We start from the raw sequence: 15,297 nt of genomic DNA on the forward strand, positions 1-15,297 counted from the left end.
TGTAGCGGCGTCCCACATATAAAGTAGAGGAAGATGGGCACGGATGTTAGCTCAGGGCCAGTCTTCCTCAGCAAAAAGAGGAGGATTTGTAGCAGATATTAGCTCAGGGCTAATCTTCCTCAAATAAATAACTAAAGAAAAAAGAAAAAAAGAAAATTATGAAGGCTTTTGGAGAAGGAGGTGGTGAACCCTGAACATTTTAATGATGCTTGACTATCCTGAATTTCTGTGATAAACTCTTTAATGTGAGAACGTTTGTGTTGATTCAGCCTTTAGTCAGATATAATTTTAGTTAAATAATTGTCACTAAAATGGAGGGCAGTGCAATTTATGTCCACTCACTGGGATGTACTGTTGAGTAAACATTTGGCCATTTCTTTGCTTTTGTAGTTTTATCAGGATGTCAAAAAATTACCTTTTTTTCTCCCAGTAAATTTATTTAAGCTAAATTTTACTTTATAAGCGACACTTTTATTTGCCTTTTTGGAGCAGTGTGGACAAATGCTTCTTTGTGGTTGTGCCTCCTGTAATAATTTTGAATGACGCAGATGATTTTGTTAAGTACTGAATGATGTCATAGCCTTAAGTTTGTATGAGACACTTTATTATATCATTCTGAATGAATGTTTGAATGGTTACCAAAGAGGCATTAATGTGTAACTTTGCCTAAGAAATGTTTTTCCTTTTTTTACATGCACTCCGGTGGTAGGAAATTCCCTTTTATTCCTAAGGCTGCCCTAGCCTGAGGCCTCAGTGGCTTGGCCTTTGCTGATCTTTGAGAATGAACTCCCTATCATATATCAGGCCTGCCTTAATCTGCAGTCACTGCGTTACATTTGAATTCCTGTTTGAGTGTAAGTAGTGTGTATGTAGACATGTAGGAAAAAGCTACATGGAGTTTATCTGCCTTGAGCGTATGGGGAACACTCACTCTACAGGAAGGAGAGGTCCTGACCCAGCCTCCCCCTGGTGGTGAACACCGTGCAGAGATGCTCCTGGTCTTTGTGCCAGCTTCTTAGCGATCCCCTCTGTTAACTCAGTCACAAACTTGAAACAACTGTTCTTTATGTTGGTGAAGTGTAGCTGCTCGCTTTCGAAAATTTATGTATTTGGGGATTGAAAATAAATCTGATTATGGCAAGAGCATGTGGCTCGTGTATTTTGTCAGAGTTGTGTATGGTGTCGATGAAAATAATCCATAACCAATCTATAAATGAAAATTTGGGTGAGTTTATTCTGAGCTGAAATCTGAGGACCATGGCCCGGGGCCTTTCTTCCCGAAGGAAGAAAGGGCACCAAGGAAGTGAGGTATACAGAGTGGTTATATACCCCCATACAGGACGTTTCACATATGATTGAAATGTCCCTCCCACAATAGTCACAAGATTGCCCTGTCGGCACAACGCTTGGTGGACACAGCAGGTAGTGGGTCTGCTGTCTCAGAGGGTGTAGCAGGAGGCAAGTCTATTGTCTCCAGCTGGGCGGTCACAGGTGAGCGCAGCAATCAGTTCCTAGCCTAAGGAAAGATGCTTAATCCTTAAAGAAAGGCCAATGTTGGGAGGGGGAGGGAAGTTGCACCTTTATCTCTAGGGCCTTTGTTCTTGCCATAGCAAATATCTAAAGCAGATGTACAGTGCATGCTCAACAGCCACGGTCAGGTCCTTTTGGAAAGACAAGCTCAGACCTAATTAGGTTTACACCAAATGGCTTCCTCATATTCTCCAATATATCCTATTACTTGCCATTTTTATTTGTCAATGGATATATGTGAGCCAGGGTTAAGGAAATTACGTTGGAGTTCAAAACAGCTCTGGCTAGCTGCTTGGCAAGTGTTAAATGATATTTTAGCGTTGCATAGTTGATAGTTAACAGCTGCTTATGGTGTCTTTCTTGTATTAAATGTTTTCGATCAAGATCTAATCTGTTGTCAGATCTTGAAACTAACACTTGCAGTAAGCTGCAGATTTACAACGTTTCTGCAAAATGGGTATGTTTGAATAGTCGTACAGTGATTTCTGTTGTTTACATTGACTTTTTACATTGAATTTTTGGAATAGATAAGGCGTTTGTATGGCTCAGAACTAGGAACTCTGAGAAGATACACACTAGGAGGCCTCACTCCCGCCCCACTTCGTCCACTTGGTGTCCCCATGGCTCTGTGCTGAAAACAGTTACATCCCATTCTGGGTTCCTTTTCCAGTATCTTTTTATTGCAAAGACAAGTAGATATTTCTATTTTCCTCTCTTTTACGCAAAGAATGTTTTCTTCATTGAACGGTGTCTTAGACATTTCTCTCTATCTGTACATCAAGCTCTTCCTCATTTCCCCCCCCAGTGAATCTTGTAATCAGATTGAAGGTGCCTATCTGTGGAGAAATGGTTGACATGAAGTTGCAATAAAAGCACATTTACAATCTATAGCAGACGTTTTAAAATAATACTTCAAAAATAATTGGATAAAAATAGTAAAATAGAAAATAATAGAAGAAGTCTTTCGGGAGCCTCTCTCAGCCTTCCAGTGGTTGGCTGTGAGGTTGCCCCGCCCAGCCCGCTAGTGCGGCCACGCAGGGCCTGCGGGCGCACCAGGAGCCTTGTGTGTGCGAGTAGCTTGGAGTCGTGTTTCCTCCTCCCTCTCCCTCTTACTGACAAGGTTTTATTAAATCATTTGGAATTTTAGTTCTCTTACTGGATTCACCAGATCTCTCTCTTTAAAAGACTTTTCAGACTGTGTATGAACTCAAGTAAGAAAGGATGCTTAGGAGTGTGGATTAAATGAGCATTGCATTTTTTTTCCCAAGAAGAAAAGCTGCCTGAAGAAAATAAGTTAACAATCCTGTAGAACATTCCAGTTCTCATCCCTATATGTCTTCCCCGCATTCTGAATTACAATAAACAGAGTCCTTTCTACTCATAAGAGAAGATAAAATGGGTGTCTTTGACTGCAGTGTTTCTCCTATTGGTATTGCGTGAAACAGCATGATTGTAGTTTGCTGATTCCTCATATTTGCAGTAGGCTTCACAGCTACAGTGTCGGCAGTCTCTTGGACCTTACTTCTTTGTTTACCACTCTTGTATGTCTTGAATTCATTTTCTGGAATTCTTAAGCAGGCGCCACCCCACCCCACCCCACCCCACCCCAGCCAGAGGGTGTACGGGTGTCAGAGAATGTTGTTTTTCTTTGGCCTTTGAGTAATAACCTCAACTATGGGATAGAGTTCTCTGAAAACAAAATACTCTAGAATTCTAGGAACAAAATATTTTTTTCTTGGAACTTTGAAAATATCGCTCCATTGCTTTGTAGTCTTGTTGACTCTGCTGTTGAAACTTTCTGCTGAGTTTGTAAATTTAGTAATTTAAATCTAATAATCTTCTGATTTCTGTGAACTCTTCCTTCTTCTCTAATGATTAGGTCCTTTTTCATGCTATTCTGCTTATTTTGTCTGCTTGAATCGCTTTAAGGATACAAATTAGAATTTAACTTCTTTTCTGTTTCCTGTGTCCTGTTTACTCAGTCATTTTCCCCTAATTTTAATAGTAATTCCCATTATTGCTGTTGGTTTCCCCCTCACGTGTCTTGTGATTCTTTATTGTCCATTCATGCATGAGGACCGAAATCCTGTGTTAGTGGGTGTGTTTCCTTTACAATTAGGGTGGTTACTGTTTCTCCAAAAGGCTTCTCTTGTGAGTATTTTCATCACGCTAGAAGTTCCTTTGTGCCTCCTTTTAATCAGTTCTTCTCCAGACCTTGACAACCGCCGATCTGTTTTCTGTGCCTATAATTTTGCTCTTGGATGTTGTATAAATGCAGTTAGACAAGCTGTGTGCCCTTGTGAGTCTGACTTCTTCCACCTAGCATGATGCTTTTGAGAGTCCTGCAGTAGTGTTTGGTTGTATAGATGTACCACGTCCACTCTTGATGGATATTTGGGTTGTTTCCAGTTTTGGGCAATAATGAGTAGAGCTGCTGTAACATCAGCAGACAGGTTTTTTCATGGACGTTGGTCTTCATTTCTCTTGGATAGTGCCTCGGAGTGCTGTTGCTGGGTGGTATGGTAAGTAACTCTGTAAGAAACTGCCGAACTCTTTTGCAGAGTTGCTGTGCCATTCTGCGTCTGTACAGCCAGGCAGGCAGTTCCAGTTGCTTCACATGCTTGCCGGCGTTCATGTGGTCAAGAATATTTTCTCCTAGTCTATGGCTTGCCTTCTTCTTTTCTCCTGAGTAAGTTTGAAGGTTTATATCTAGACTTAAAGATCTCTGTCTGCAGTGGGACTGCAAGGAACTCTAGTCGGCAGTGTCGTTTCTTCGTAGATGCCTCACTCCCACCTCTCTTCTGCTTCCTTTTCACTTAGATTCTCCCTCCCAGTGCTCGGGATTGTGCCTAAGTGGAATGAATGTGCGCTTACCGTTGGAGGCGGTAAGACGGTCTAAGCTCACTGAGCTCACAGTGAGAATCTTTCCGAAGACCATTTCTAGATTGTTTTGGGACTCTGCTTATTTTCACCATTAGTGTCACTGCACAACTTCTTTGTGGACTTTTGCAAGTATATGTAAATACTATATGAAGGTATTTTTGGTTTTAATATATATTTACAGTCTTGGTGGCTGTTGCCAAAGAGCCCTCCAGAAGGGTTTCCCCCGGAAATAGTGGTCCATTCTCACCAACAGGGTGTGAGAGTTAGTTGCCATTTATTCACATTTACAATAGTAGTGGGTATTATTCATTTATATAATATTAAGCTACTGGTTACTTTTGAATCATGTGCTTGTACATTTCCCTCCAAGTTACTGGACTGTCAGGTCCATGCGAGCGGGGGACCACACTCTGCTTTACCATTGGTATCCCCGGTGCTGGTCATCGCGCACGCGCTAGTAGGCTCTAAGTGTCAGGGACTAAATGAAGGAGTAATTAGTGAGGCATTCTCTGTTGTAGAAATCTGGGCGCACTGCTTCTTGTTAATGGCTTATTTCTTGAAGCTCCAGAGAGGGTATAAACTGTTAGGCACTTGCCAAACTTGCTTCCATGTAGGTTAGCCATTGTTTTTCCAGAAAGTCATTTAGAATTCTATGAAATGAGGATTCACAACTATGTTTGTGTCTATCGAATAATGTTTATCTGTGCATCATGTTCCAGTGCATTTTTAAGATAAAAAATTACGTATACTTTTAAAGATCATTCGTCAGGATCATTAACATTTTGCTTTTGTGGATTTCCCTATCTCCCCATTTGAACCGCATTTTCTGCTTTTCTTTAGTATGTATGGCAGAGAAAGCTGGAAAGGAGGTAATGACATGAGTCAGCAGAAAGGTAAATGGACAACTGGAAATGTTTGTGAACCAAAGAATTCTCCTGCAAGCAGGACTCTGCTTCTAAGTTTGGTGTATAAAATTGACCTGTTTCAAAATAAGCTTTATCAGCTTTAGAGTATTCTTTGGCAATCTATAGAAAAGGCTAAGTCGCATTTCTCTTGTTTGTAATTGGAAAATACTAGAAATCGCAGTTTGCAGACCCTTATTTTGTTTAATCAAGAAAGGGTCTTGGGGATTCTGGCCCAAATATTTCATAGGATTATTATAACATATAGCATTTTTTCTAAAAGTACATAATTTGTGTATTTTATGTGATCGGTGATTCTCTTTTTTTCAGTATATTTTTGGAGATTTTAGCCCTGACGAATTCAATCAGTTCTTTGTGGCCCCTCGCTGTTCAGTTGAGGTAAGACAAAGCTTTGTTTTATTGAGTATATGTGTAGATAGAATCAATGGTTACATTTTCATTTTTATTTACTGATTTATGCTTTTGATAAAGAATTCCAATGTACAGAAAAGTACAGAGACTAGTATGAGAAATGCCTGAACCCACCAACCAGATTTGACTAATATTAACATTTTGCTGTATTTATAAATAGCAAAACACTACAGATGGTTGAAGCCTCCACTGTACCCCTCTCCCATCTCATTCCCCTCCGTCCCCAGAAATAACACGCCTGCTAAAATTGCTCAGTTTTGTTTCCTGACTCTGGTTTTCACCTTTTGCTACATACCTGTGTATCAGCAGATAGTACATTGTATTGTTTTATGTGGTTTAAAATGTCACAAAAATGGTTTCATGTTATAGTCATCATTTTGTAGTTTGTTTATTTTAAGCTAACACATTTTTTAGATTTAGCTATGCAGATGCATTTTGATCTTAATTGCTAAATACCGTTGATGGATCATACCAATTTATTTGCTTTTTCCTGCTGAAGGCCGTTTCGGTCTTGAGTTCTTCCAGTATTGCAGAAGTGTTGCAGCGAACATGTTTCGTCCTGTCTCCTCACGCTCCTCTCCGGGTTTCTCCAGGATATATTCCTAGGAATGGAATTGGAGGGTTCTGCAAGGAATTCGCGGTTTTAGTTTTGTTAGAGACTGCTAATTTGCTTTTGAAGTGGTTTGAACACTCTGCGTTCCCATTGGCAGTGCCCGAGAGTTTTCTCAGTCTTGTTTTTTAAAAAGTTCTTGCTAATTCTCAGAATAGGCATACTTAAAATTTTTGTTAATCTGATGGGATAAATAGATTCTCCGTTTGATTTGCATTTCCCAGATTACACAGAGTTGAGCGCTATTTTATTATTTTCATATGTCCTTTGGCAGTACAGATTTCTGCTTGTGTGAATTACCCAATCTGTACCCTTGTCTGTGTTTTCTATCAAGCAGCTTGTCTTTTTCTTATTGGTTTATAGGAGTAATAACTAGCATGAGGGCTTTTAAACTTCATATCTGATGCACTTTTTTTTTTGCTGGGTAAGGGCAGTACATTTTTATCTTTAATGTCAAATGTATTGATTTTTTTTCCCTCGTGGTTTGTGGAGTTTTGGTTTTTAAAAAAAATCTTTAAGAAATTCCTCCCTTTCCTCAGGTAATAAAGACGTTTGTTTTCTTGTAAAAGTTTGAAGGTTTCTGTTTTCACTTTAGGATGTGAAACAACTGAAATTGAGGTACTAATTTGTGTCCGTGTGCGCTCTGCGCAGCGGGGGCGCTGGCGTCCTCTCCCCCGTGGCAGCAGGGAGTTGTCCTAGCGCCATTTACTGAGCGCTTGGCCCCTATTCGTGTGCCGCCCTGTGAGGGCGCACATCCTAAGACAATAAGATGTGTCTATGCATTTTAGAATTCTGTAGAAGGAAGACTGAAGTTTAGTTCTTTCTTATTAAAAATCAGTTGATTAGGAAAAACATCAGATCCCATATTCCTCAAGCCTTAATGTTAATACTCTACTAATGATTCACGTGTTAAATACTTTCCGTCTTTGAATTACAGTAAAATGTGGTAGTATTTGTCAGGAACACTACAGTGTAACTGTGTTCTTTGGGATTAAGGTTTTAAAAAACGGTGAAGCCCAATTTCTCTACTTTATAGCTTTTTTCAAGGGTGTGCGTATGTGTGGGTTTGTGAGTGCTTGTTTGCAAGTAAGTGTGAGAATAAAAACCTGGCTTTTCCCATGATATGAAAGTGGGAAATGTATCGTATTTCAAGTCTGAAGAGCTGGGTTCCTTCCTCACACTGCCGCTTAAACGGGCTTGGCCGTCTTGGGCAATTTCCTGCATCTCATTGTGCCCTTTTTTTTTAATTTGAGAAATGGAGAATGCTTATTTACTTAACAGAAATATTGGGAAATCATTAAAGTATGATGTGTTAACATTTAGTGAGTACCAAATATTACTAGATATGAAGGATGTTAGTGGTAAAGTTATGTCAGACTTTTTATTTGCAAAAGTAATGGTTGTGTCTCATCACAAGAGTTATAGCCAGAAATCTTTGTGAGTCTGAGCTTACTTGAGGTCTTCCCGTTTTTTCACTTGGGAGCATGCCTTGAGTCTGGGAGGAGGGTGTGACAAGTGTTGTCTGTCACAATCACATATGGCCCAGTAACCCACAAAAGGGAAATGTGGGCTAATTAACATGATCGGGTTGAGTTACCTTTCTCAAGGTATAATTACTATAATTCAGGGGTCTGGCTGACGGTAATACTGTAATCACAGAGGACACGGACTGCCGAAGGGGGTGGCGCGTGGGTGGCTGCTGGGTGTGTGAGGAATGATGTCTCGCTTCCACTGCATCGTTTGGCCTTTTATCTGGAAGGTAAAAGAGTTGCACCTCACACCTGCACTGTTCCTTCCATGTGGCCGTGGCATAAATTAGAATCCAGCCCTATTCTTCCTACACATTTTCGCTGTAAGGAAATTGATAAAGCATTTTGTCTCTACTTAGGGCCAAGACTGAAAAATAAAAATTTGAGAAATATGGAGTGTTAAAATGTGTAAGTTCTATCTTTCTACAAAAATCATCATCCTCCTCAGCTGAGAGTGTGACTGTCTTTTACTTTCCTTCTTTGGAAGCTTGCCCACTGGCAAGATCGGGTGGGGAGTGGTTTAAAAGGATCCGAAGAAATAGGTTCAGCTGATTTTTTGTGTGTGATCTTGAATGTGAGAGTAAAATTTTAAAAGGTAACCGACATCTTTTCTTAAGTTGTGCTCTAGTTTATAAGCCAACGTGATTTAAAAATGAATTTCTCCAAATGGAAAAAATACAGTCAACATACTGAATAAGCGTCTTTTGAATCCCAGTCATAATCCTGTTACTAGTGTTCAAAATAGGGAGAGAATGCTCATTGGTCTCGAAACTTCCCAGAATCACAACATTGGAGGCAACACGTATGCCTCAACCCGTTACTGAATAAACAAAATAAACAAGCCCCGGGTAGCATGATATAGACCGTAAGTGTCCGCGCCTGTGTGTGTGTGTGTGTGTGTGTGTGTGTGTGTGTAAGTGTGTAATGCAGAGAGTTCAGACAGTTATTCTTAGTGGTTTGGTGTCTCAGTGGGATTTCAGAGGAGATTCAGCGTTCATGAGGGTCTTGGCGACAGAAGCAGAATAGATAGTGGCTGCACAAAAAGATTTTAAAACCTTACCTTCTTATCGAAGGGCCCGAGCATGGACTTCACAAGACGGCAGCACTGTTTTCAGACTAAGCTGATTTGAGTTTGTATCTAGTAGAACTAGATTTCAGTGTTTTACATTGCTCAGTGTGCATTTGTATGTGAGATTTGATGTTTTTGCTGTGATTTTTAAATTTTGTGCTCTTTTAAGTATCTGTATAGTTAAAAATGGACCTTTGAACAATTCTTACAGTTTTATTCTGCTGTGTATTTATTATACCCAATTACCACAGACCAAGGGACATCTTATGAGTGGCAGAGAGTTGTTGAATTAAAGGTGCCATAAGCCTCTAGCGTAAAAAAGAAATACACACGGACACATTTCTTCTGAGCCACAACTCAGTTCAGCTTTCAGTAACTCCCACAGCTACGCTCTTGCCAGATTAGTCATCAAAATAAGTGTTTTAAACACACTAACAGAAAATGGCAGTATCGCGCCCTGGAGTCAACCGGGTGGTCTTGCAGAGCCTGCCTCTGCCACTTACTAGATTTTGTGTAAATTCAGCGTGATTTAAAAAACAAACAAAACACTTTTAGCTCCTTAACATTTCCATCACCAGGGGGCACCCTAGTGTCGTTGATAGAAAAAGAGAAGGCATTCTGTGCATGGGAGTTTGCTAAACTTCTCTTGTGACTGCGGAAGGACGTGAGCCCGACTCGGGGCTTCCTCACACGCGCCTTTCTGCTCCACACGTCCGTTCCAGCAGTCCTGCGGATGCGCCTGCTGCCAGCGTGTGAATGATGTGGAATGGTCTTTGCACTACGGGTGCAAGGCCAAGGGTGGCCCGTCTCAGCACCCAGGCTGCTTTCTCGTTTTGCTTCAAGGTGATGAACACTGGGGTGCCCCCGTGTGGTGGAAATGTGCGCAGCTCTCAGGTCCTGAGAGCGCTCCGTTCCTTTTGAATCGCCCTGCATTTTCTTAGCTGCTTATTTGTCGTTAATTCTCTGTGGAGAGAACTTGGTTATTTGGAGTGATAAGCTTTTATCTCTGTGATTATTGAATAACTTGCTAAGAGTTGATTGCAGAAGTCAGCCGAGGAAGCCACTTAAGCAAGTAATTGTGGGCACAAGCATCACCCGGGTGCCTTGACCCCTGTGGGACCCCGTTCAGACACCTGGGCTGGGGTGCAGCGGGTGTGGCATTGAACACGCTTGGAGAAGTGCTGTGTTAGGGTGTCATGGTTCTGTTCTGCCTTCAGGTAGCAATTATCTTTCCATTTAATTTGCCCCTTCCCATCCTAAACTCCTTATCTCAAACATGTCCATTCAAAACAGTTCCAACTCTTCAACGGTATGCACTAGCTAGGAAGGAGAAAAACTTGGTATATTCATAACACCTTCCCGGCTTTTTACAAAGAGGTCAGACACTTGCCATTTTGCTTTCTCTCTTCCAAACAGGGAATGTGATTTCTAGCTGTTAATTCCGTTATTTAAGGCACTGTGTTAAAAAGGGAGCCTCGATGACCAGACTTCCATTCCCAGTGGCCTTTCTCCACTCTGCCGTGGGCCTGGTCCCGCCCTCCGCTGGCTGTGCTGACGCACGGTGATTGTGAACGTGAAGTGCAGATGGTCACTAAGAGTCATCTTTGCTAGTCAACAAAGACAAGTGGGCAGTCTAACATCCTGTGAAACAAACATAAGCATTTTATTGTAGCTGTTTACATGTCCATTTGTTTTGCTTCATTTTTGGATCTGTTTAATAACAATGTATATTTAAAAGCATTCCTATGGTGTTTTTTTCCTTAAATGAAGATGATTGACTTTTACTGTCTCTCCATGTGTGTTATTTTGGTAAAAATAATGTCATGAGAAGTTGCATGGATAAAGAATTTTAATGAAGTGTTGCTCTAATGAAATAGTGTGTGTCAGGTTTTCATGTTTTGTTGAGTTAAAATTTGTCTTCCACTTCCCTGTGTAGCTTCCTCCATACAATGGGACAGTGCTGTGTGGCGTGCAGGCTGCAGATGACCTACCTGATGGTAAGCTGGCGCTCCCTTCATTTCCCTGAGTGAGTTCTGGCCTACATGCTGCAGGGGCAGGCTGCCTGGAAGCATGTTTCCTCTTTGTTCAACTTTCTGAGTAAACATTCCCTTACTGCTTGCTGATTTTGCTGTAAACTATAGCAGATTTCATCACTGAGCTACTTTGACTGATGGATTAAAGTTCATTCTGTGCTTCAGGGTATGAGAGTTCAGTGTTTAGTTAAGGAAATAGTTCAGTTCTGTTTTTTCCTAACAGTTCTCAGTGGCACAGGTAGGCTCGTTCCCCATAGCCGGTTCTGTCAGTGAAAGTTCTGAAGTGGGCTTTCTGCCAGGTTGCGGGGCTGCAAGGCCCAGAGCTGGTGAGTCTCTGAGCATGTACTCTTTGCATGGCTCCACGGCAGTTCGAATCTTTGATTCCAGCAGTTTGCGTTTATGTCCTTGGCTGTCGCTAATGCTCTTCAGAGTTCACGTAACTTCTTTACCTCCTGGTTTGTCACTTTTTTTGGGTCTCCTACTCAGACACTGAGCTGATTACAGGAGACAGTGCTTCTTGAGATGCCGTGATTTGATGTTGTTGAAGTGCCCAGTGTTTAAATAACAGCAGGGTCGTTTAATTGTTGGAGGCTGCCACAGTGCAGGTCAGACCTGTCTAGCGCATCTCCAGTTTGCATCTTGTGAAGGGCCTTTGCTGGCCTCGGAGAAGCTAAAACCAAACGCTTTCTTTGCAAGCCAGGGATTGGGTTCCCATTTTCCTTAGCGTGGTCAGACCTGTGAAAGTGGGTTAATTACAATTTAGGTTTAAATACAAAGCTTGAAGAGGCTGTCCAACCTTTTTATCTACAGTAAAGTCAGTAAGGGGTCATATCTAAAATTATTAGCAGTTTTACAGGAAACAGTGATATAGGAGCCCGTAAGGGAAAGAGCAGTTCTAACGATGGCTTAGGATGAGAATAACATAAATGAAACTGAAGGGACCCAAACACCCTTGCCAGGCTGTCCATTCAGCATCTGCAGAGGCTTTTTGTCAGTCAGTCAGATTTCTGTCTGTCTCCATGTGCTTTGCACATAATAAGCATGCTGCCGATGTTTACTCGATGCTTAGAAATGTTTTGTTATTTTCTCTTTCCTGTTACTCCTTTCTTTCTAGTTCAGTTAGTGGCCTCACCATCTTCCCAGTGGTGTAGATCGGAGGCTCCAGCAGCTCTTCCTCCCAACGTTCAGAGTTCCCATTCCACTCGCTTCGAATCCATTTCCTCCTTCCCTTTCTCACGCTGTGCTTCTCCTTCCAGGCTGTCATTGATACCAAACCCATTAATCTCAGGTTTGTGTGCCTGGTGCCCAGCAAGCCAAACACCAAGACATGAGTGCTTGGAGATGGAGTAAGATTGATTCGAACTGGCCAGAAGTAGTAGGCGGGAGCCTGGGTTCACTCAAATCCACCTCCCCAGGAACAGAAAGCAGGGAAGTTTTATGGAGCTAAGGGGCTTGGCAGGAGGAGCTCTGGGGAAACAAAGGGGTCACTCGTGATAAGCCCCTGGGGATCTGACTTCTGGGCCATCAGCAGCCATTCGTTAGCAGCCATTTGGGTGGGCAGCCATCCAGTGATTGCACCCTCCCTGGAGGTATTCTCTTTCTTCTTCAAAGCAAGCTTGCAAATCCTCCAGACCCCTGAGTCACCCCTCAAGTTAAACAGGAAAAACAGTACGTAGGTTTAATATCTGCAGTAGCCCTCAGGTACCCGGCTTCATCATCCTTGTTCAGTTACTGCTTCTTGGCTTTTTTCCTCCATTCACCCATCTTCCCTCAAGCGTATCTATTATTCTGCTGAAAACGCAGCTGGAATCTTGTTACCTGCTCACAATGTTAGTGACAGGCCAGCTTAAAGACCCCTTTTTCTCTGAGGTGTTTCTGTCCTCTTGTGTCTCTTGTTACTTTTGTTGACAAAAATAATCCATAACCAATCTATAAATGAAAATTTGGGTGAGTTTATTCTGAGCTAAAATGTGAGACCATGGCCCAGGGCCTTTCTTCCCAAAGGAAGAAAGGGCACCAAAGAAGTGGGGTGTACAGAGTGGTTATATACCCCCAAAGAGGGTGTTTCACATAGGATTGAAATGTCCCTTTTACAGTAGTCCAGAGGAGACTGCTCTGTCAGCACAGCGATTGACGGACACAGCAGGTAGGTCTGCTGTCCCGGTGGACACAGCAGGGTGGCAGGTCTGTTGTCTCCAGCTGGGTGGTCACAGGTGAGCTGGGTGGTCACAGGTGAGTGCAGCAGTCAGTTCTTACCCTAAGAAAGATGCTTATCCCTAAGGAAATGCCAATGTGGGGGGAAGTTGCACCTTTATCTTAAGGCCATTTGTTCTTGCCATAGTAAATGTTTAAAGCAGATATACAATGCATGCTCAATGGCCACGGTCAGGCCCTTTTGGAAAAACAAAGTCAGGCCGAATTAGGTTTACACTAAATGGCTTCCTCATATTCTCCAGTATATCCTATTGCTTGCCATTTCTATTTGTCACTTTTATTTCTCTTATAGCGCCTCTCCCACTGTGCAGTAATGAATCTGCCTCCCTATTTAGGTTGAGTTCAGCTGTGGGTTGCAGGGACCATAATTCGTCCACTTCTGTAGTATCTGGAATGTTGTAAACCCTCAGCGTGTTTTTGGGTGAATAATTTAGAATGATCTATTCCACCTTCCACCACAGCCGGCTTCAGCCAGGTCTTTGCAGGGTCCCCCTCACGGCCGGTCTATATACCTCTGCCTTTTTTAGTCAGTTTCTAAAGCTTGAGATAGCCTATATTCCCCTCCACCCCCACAAATCCAGGTTCCTGCCAGTTCCACTGACCTCTTTCTAGCTTCTGATTGAAATTGGTCACTTTCTTCTGTGTCCAAAGCATTCTTTTTGTAAAGCTGTTGAGAACTTATCTCACCCTCCCTCCGCATTGTCATCTTCAGTCCCATGTGGTGTCTCCCTAGTAAATGTAACTCGCTGGGGCAGAGACCTTGCCTTGCTAATCTCTGTACCCATGTGATAATACACACCTCACACATAGCTAGGTGCTCCTGATTGTTGAATCAGCTTGCTAGGAGCTGTTTCTAGCAGAATCAGAAATCCACTGAGGAAGCCACATAAGCAGTAGTTCTCAGGTGGTAGTGGGCACGAGAATCACCTGGGTGCCTTGAACATGGCAGACTGCAGGTCCCCGGGCCGTGGTGGTGTGTGTGCTACTGTGAGCAGGCTTGGAGAAAGGCTGTGTTAGGATGTCATGGTTTTATCTGAGCTGGTATTCCTTCCCCCGGCAAACCCACTGCCTGCATGAGCTCTGTATTGAGCTCCCATTTACTCAGTGCCTTGACTGGGTAGTTTAAAGCACAAATTGGCGGGCCGTCCACCCCTATTCTGGCCTGACGTGTTGGGCTTTGTGCTGACCTCTCTGCCTTGCAGTGACATGTGTGTCCATGACGGGTGTTCCTGCATAAGAAGAGGAGCTGTTCTGGGTAGAAGTCTGCCTTCCAGTGATGTGATCCAATGCTATTCTGGGTCAATGTTTTGATAATAGCCATAGCATATTGAAATGGTTCCATTAATGTCACATCACATTCTAGAGTGTTTCATGATAAGATTAAGAATTGATATGTGGAAGGCACTGTGTCTATTGGAAATAATCAGAATCCCGCACAAGCTGCACGACACGTTGCATACTAATTTTCAGTGTAATCACACAACGTACGCCACAGCCTCCAAAGGGTAGTCTCCCCCTGCGGAGTGTTCTTCACCTCTTCAGGTCCGTCCGTTTCAAACCATGTAGCAGCATTGCACCTTGCAGCATCGTGAAATAGGTGATGCCTGGAAGCGAAATGGACAGTTCACCTTGAGGTATAATAATAGAGAAATTAATTTCTCTTTGATTCTTTTCAGAGTAGGGAAAGAAAAAAATCAGTACTCAGGGGCCAAAGCTCTCCTTCTATAAAAAGACGTCCAAGGTGAAATGTATTCAGTCCTCTGTAATGGAACACGACTTTTGATATTAGGATTTTTTTTCCTTGAAATCCATGCCTTGAAAAAAACTTGGCCTCTTGTACCAGACTTGGAGAAATCTTCAGTTATGCACTAAAAATGAATTAAGGCGTGAGTTTTTTCCTTAACTTCAAAATGCTCGGATACAGGATGACACTGAGCCTCGGTATCTATTGAGACACAGCTGATTCTCGAACTCAGCCTGATTCCAGAGGGCTGAACTACGAAAAAGTGCACATCTTAGAAAGCATGGAACACCTAGATTGTTGTCAGTTGGCAGGAAATCTTGAAGGATTCCAAAGAGATTTTTTTAAAGTTCA

At 42.3% G+C, this 15,297-nt stretch overlaps 1 protein-coding gene across 1 annotated transcript in view; it reads left to right on the plus strand.

The window, feature by feature from the left end:
• Positions 1-15,297, plus strand: part of USP10 (ubiquitin specific peptidase 10) — a 70,654-nt gene that overhangs the window by 26,188 nt on the left and 29,169 nt on the right. Inside the window, exons 2-3 of the mRNA XM_023637426.2 lie at positions 5,646-5,714; positions 10,892-10,952. Of these exons, the coding sequence (XP_023493194.1) occupies positions 5,646-5,714; positions 10,892-10,952 (130 nt within the window). The remainder of the gene's footprint in view (positions 1-5,645; positions 5,715-10,891; positions 10,953-15,297) is intronic.

This window comes from Equus caballus, chromosome 3 (assembly GCF_041296265.1).
Source record: "Equus caballus isolate H_3958 breed thoroughbred chromosome 3, TB-T2T, whole genome shotgun sequence".
Taxonomy (NCBI): Eukaryota; Metazoa; Chordata; class Mammalia; order Perissodactyla; family Equidae; genus Equus; species Equus caballus.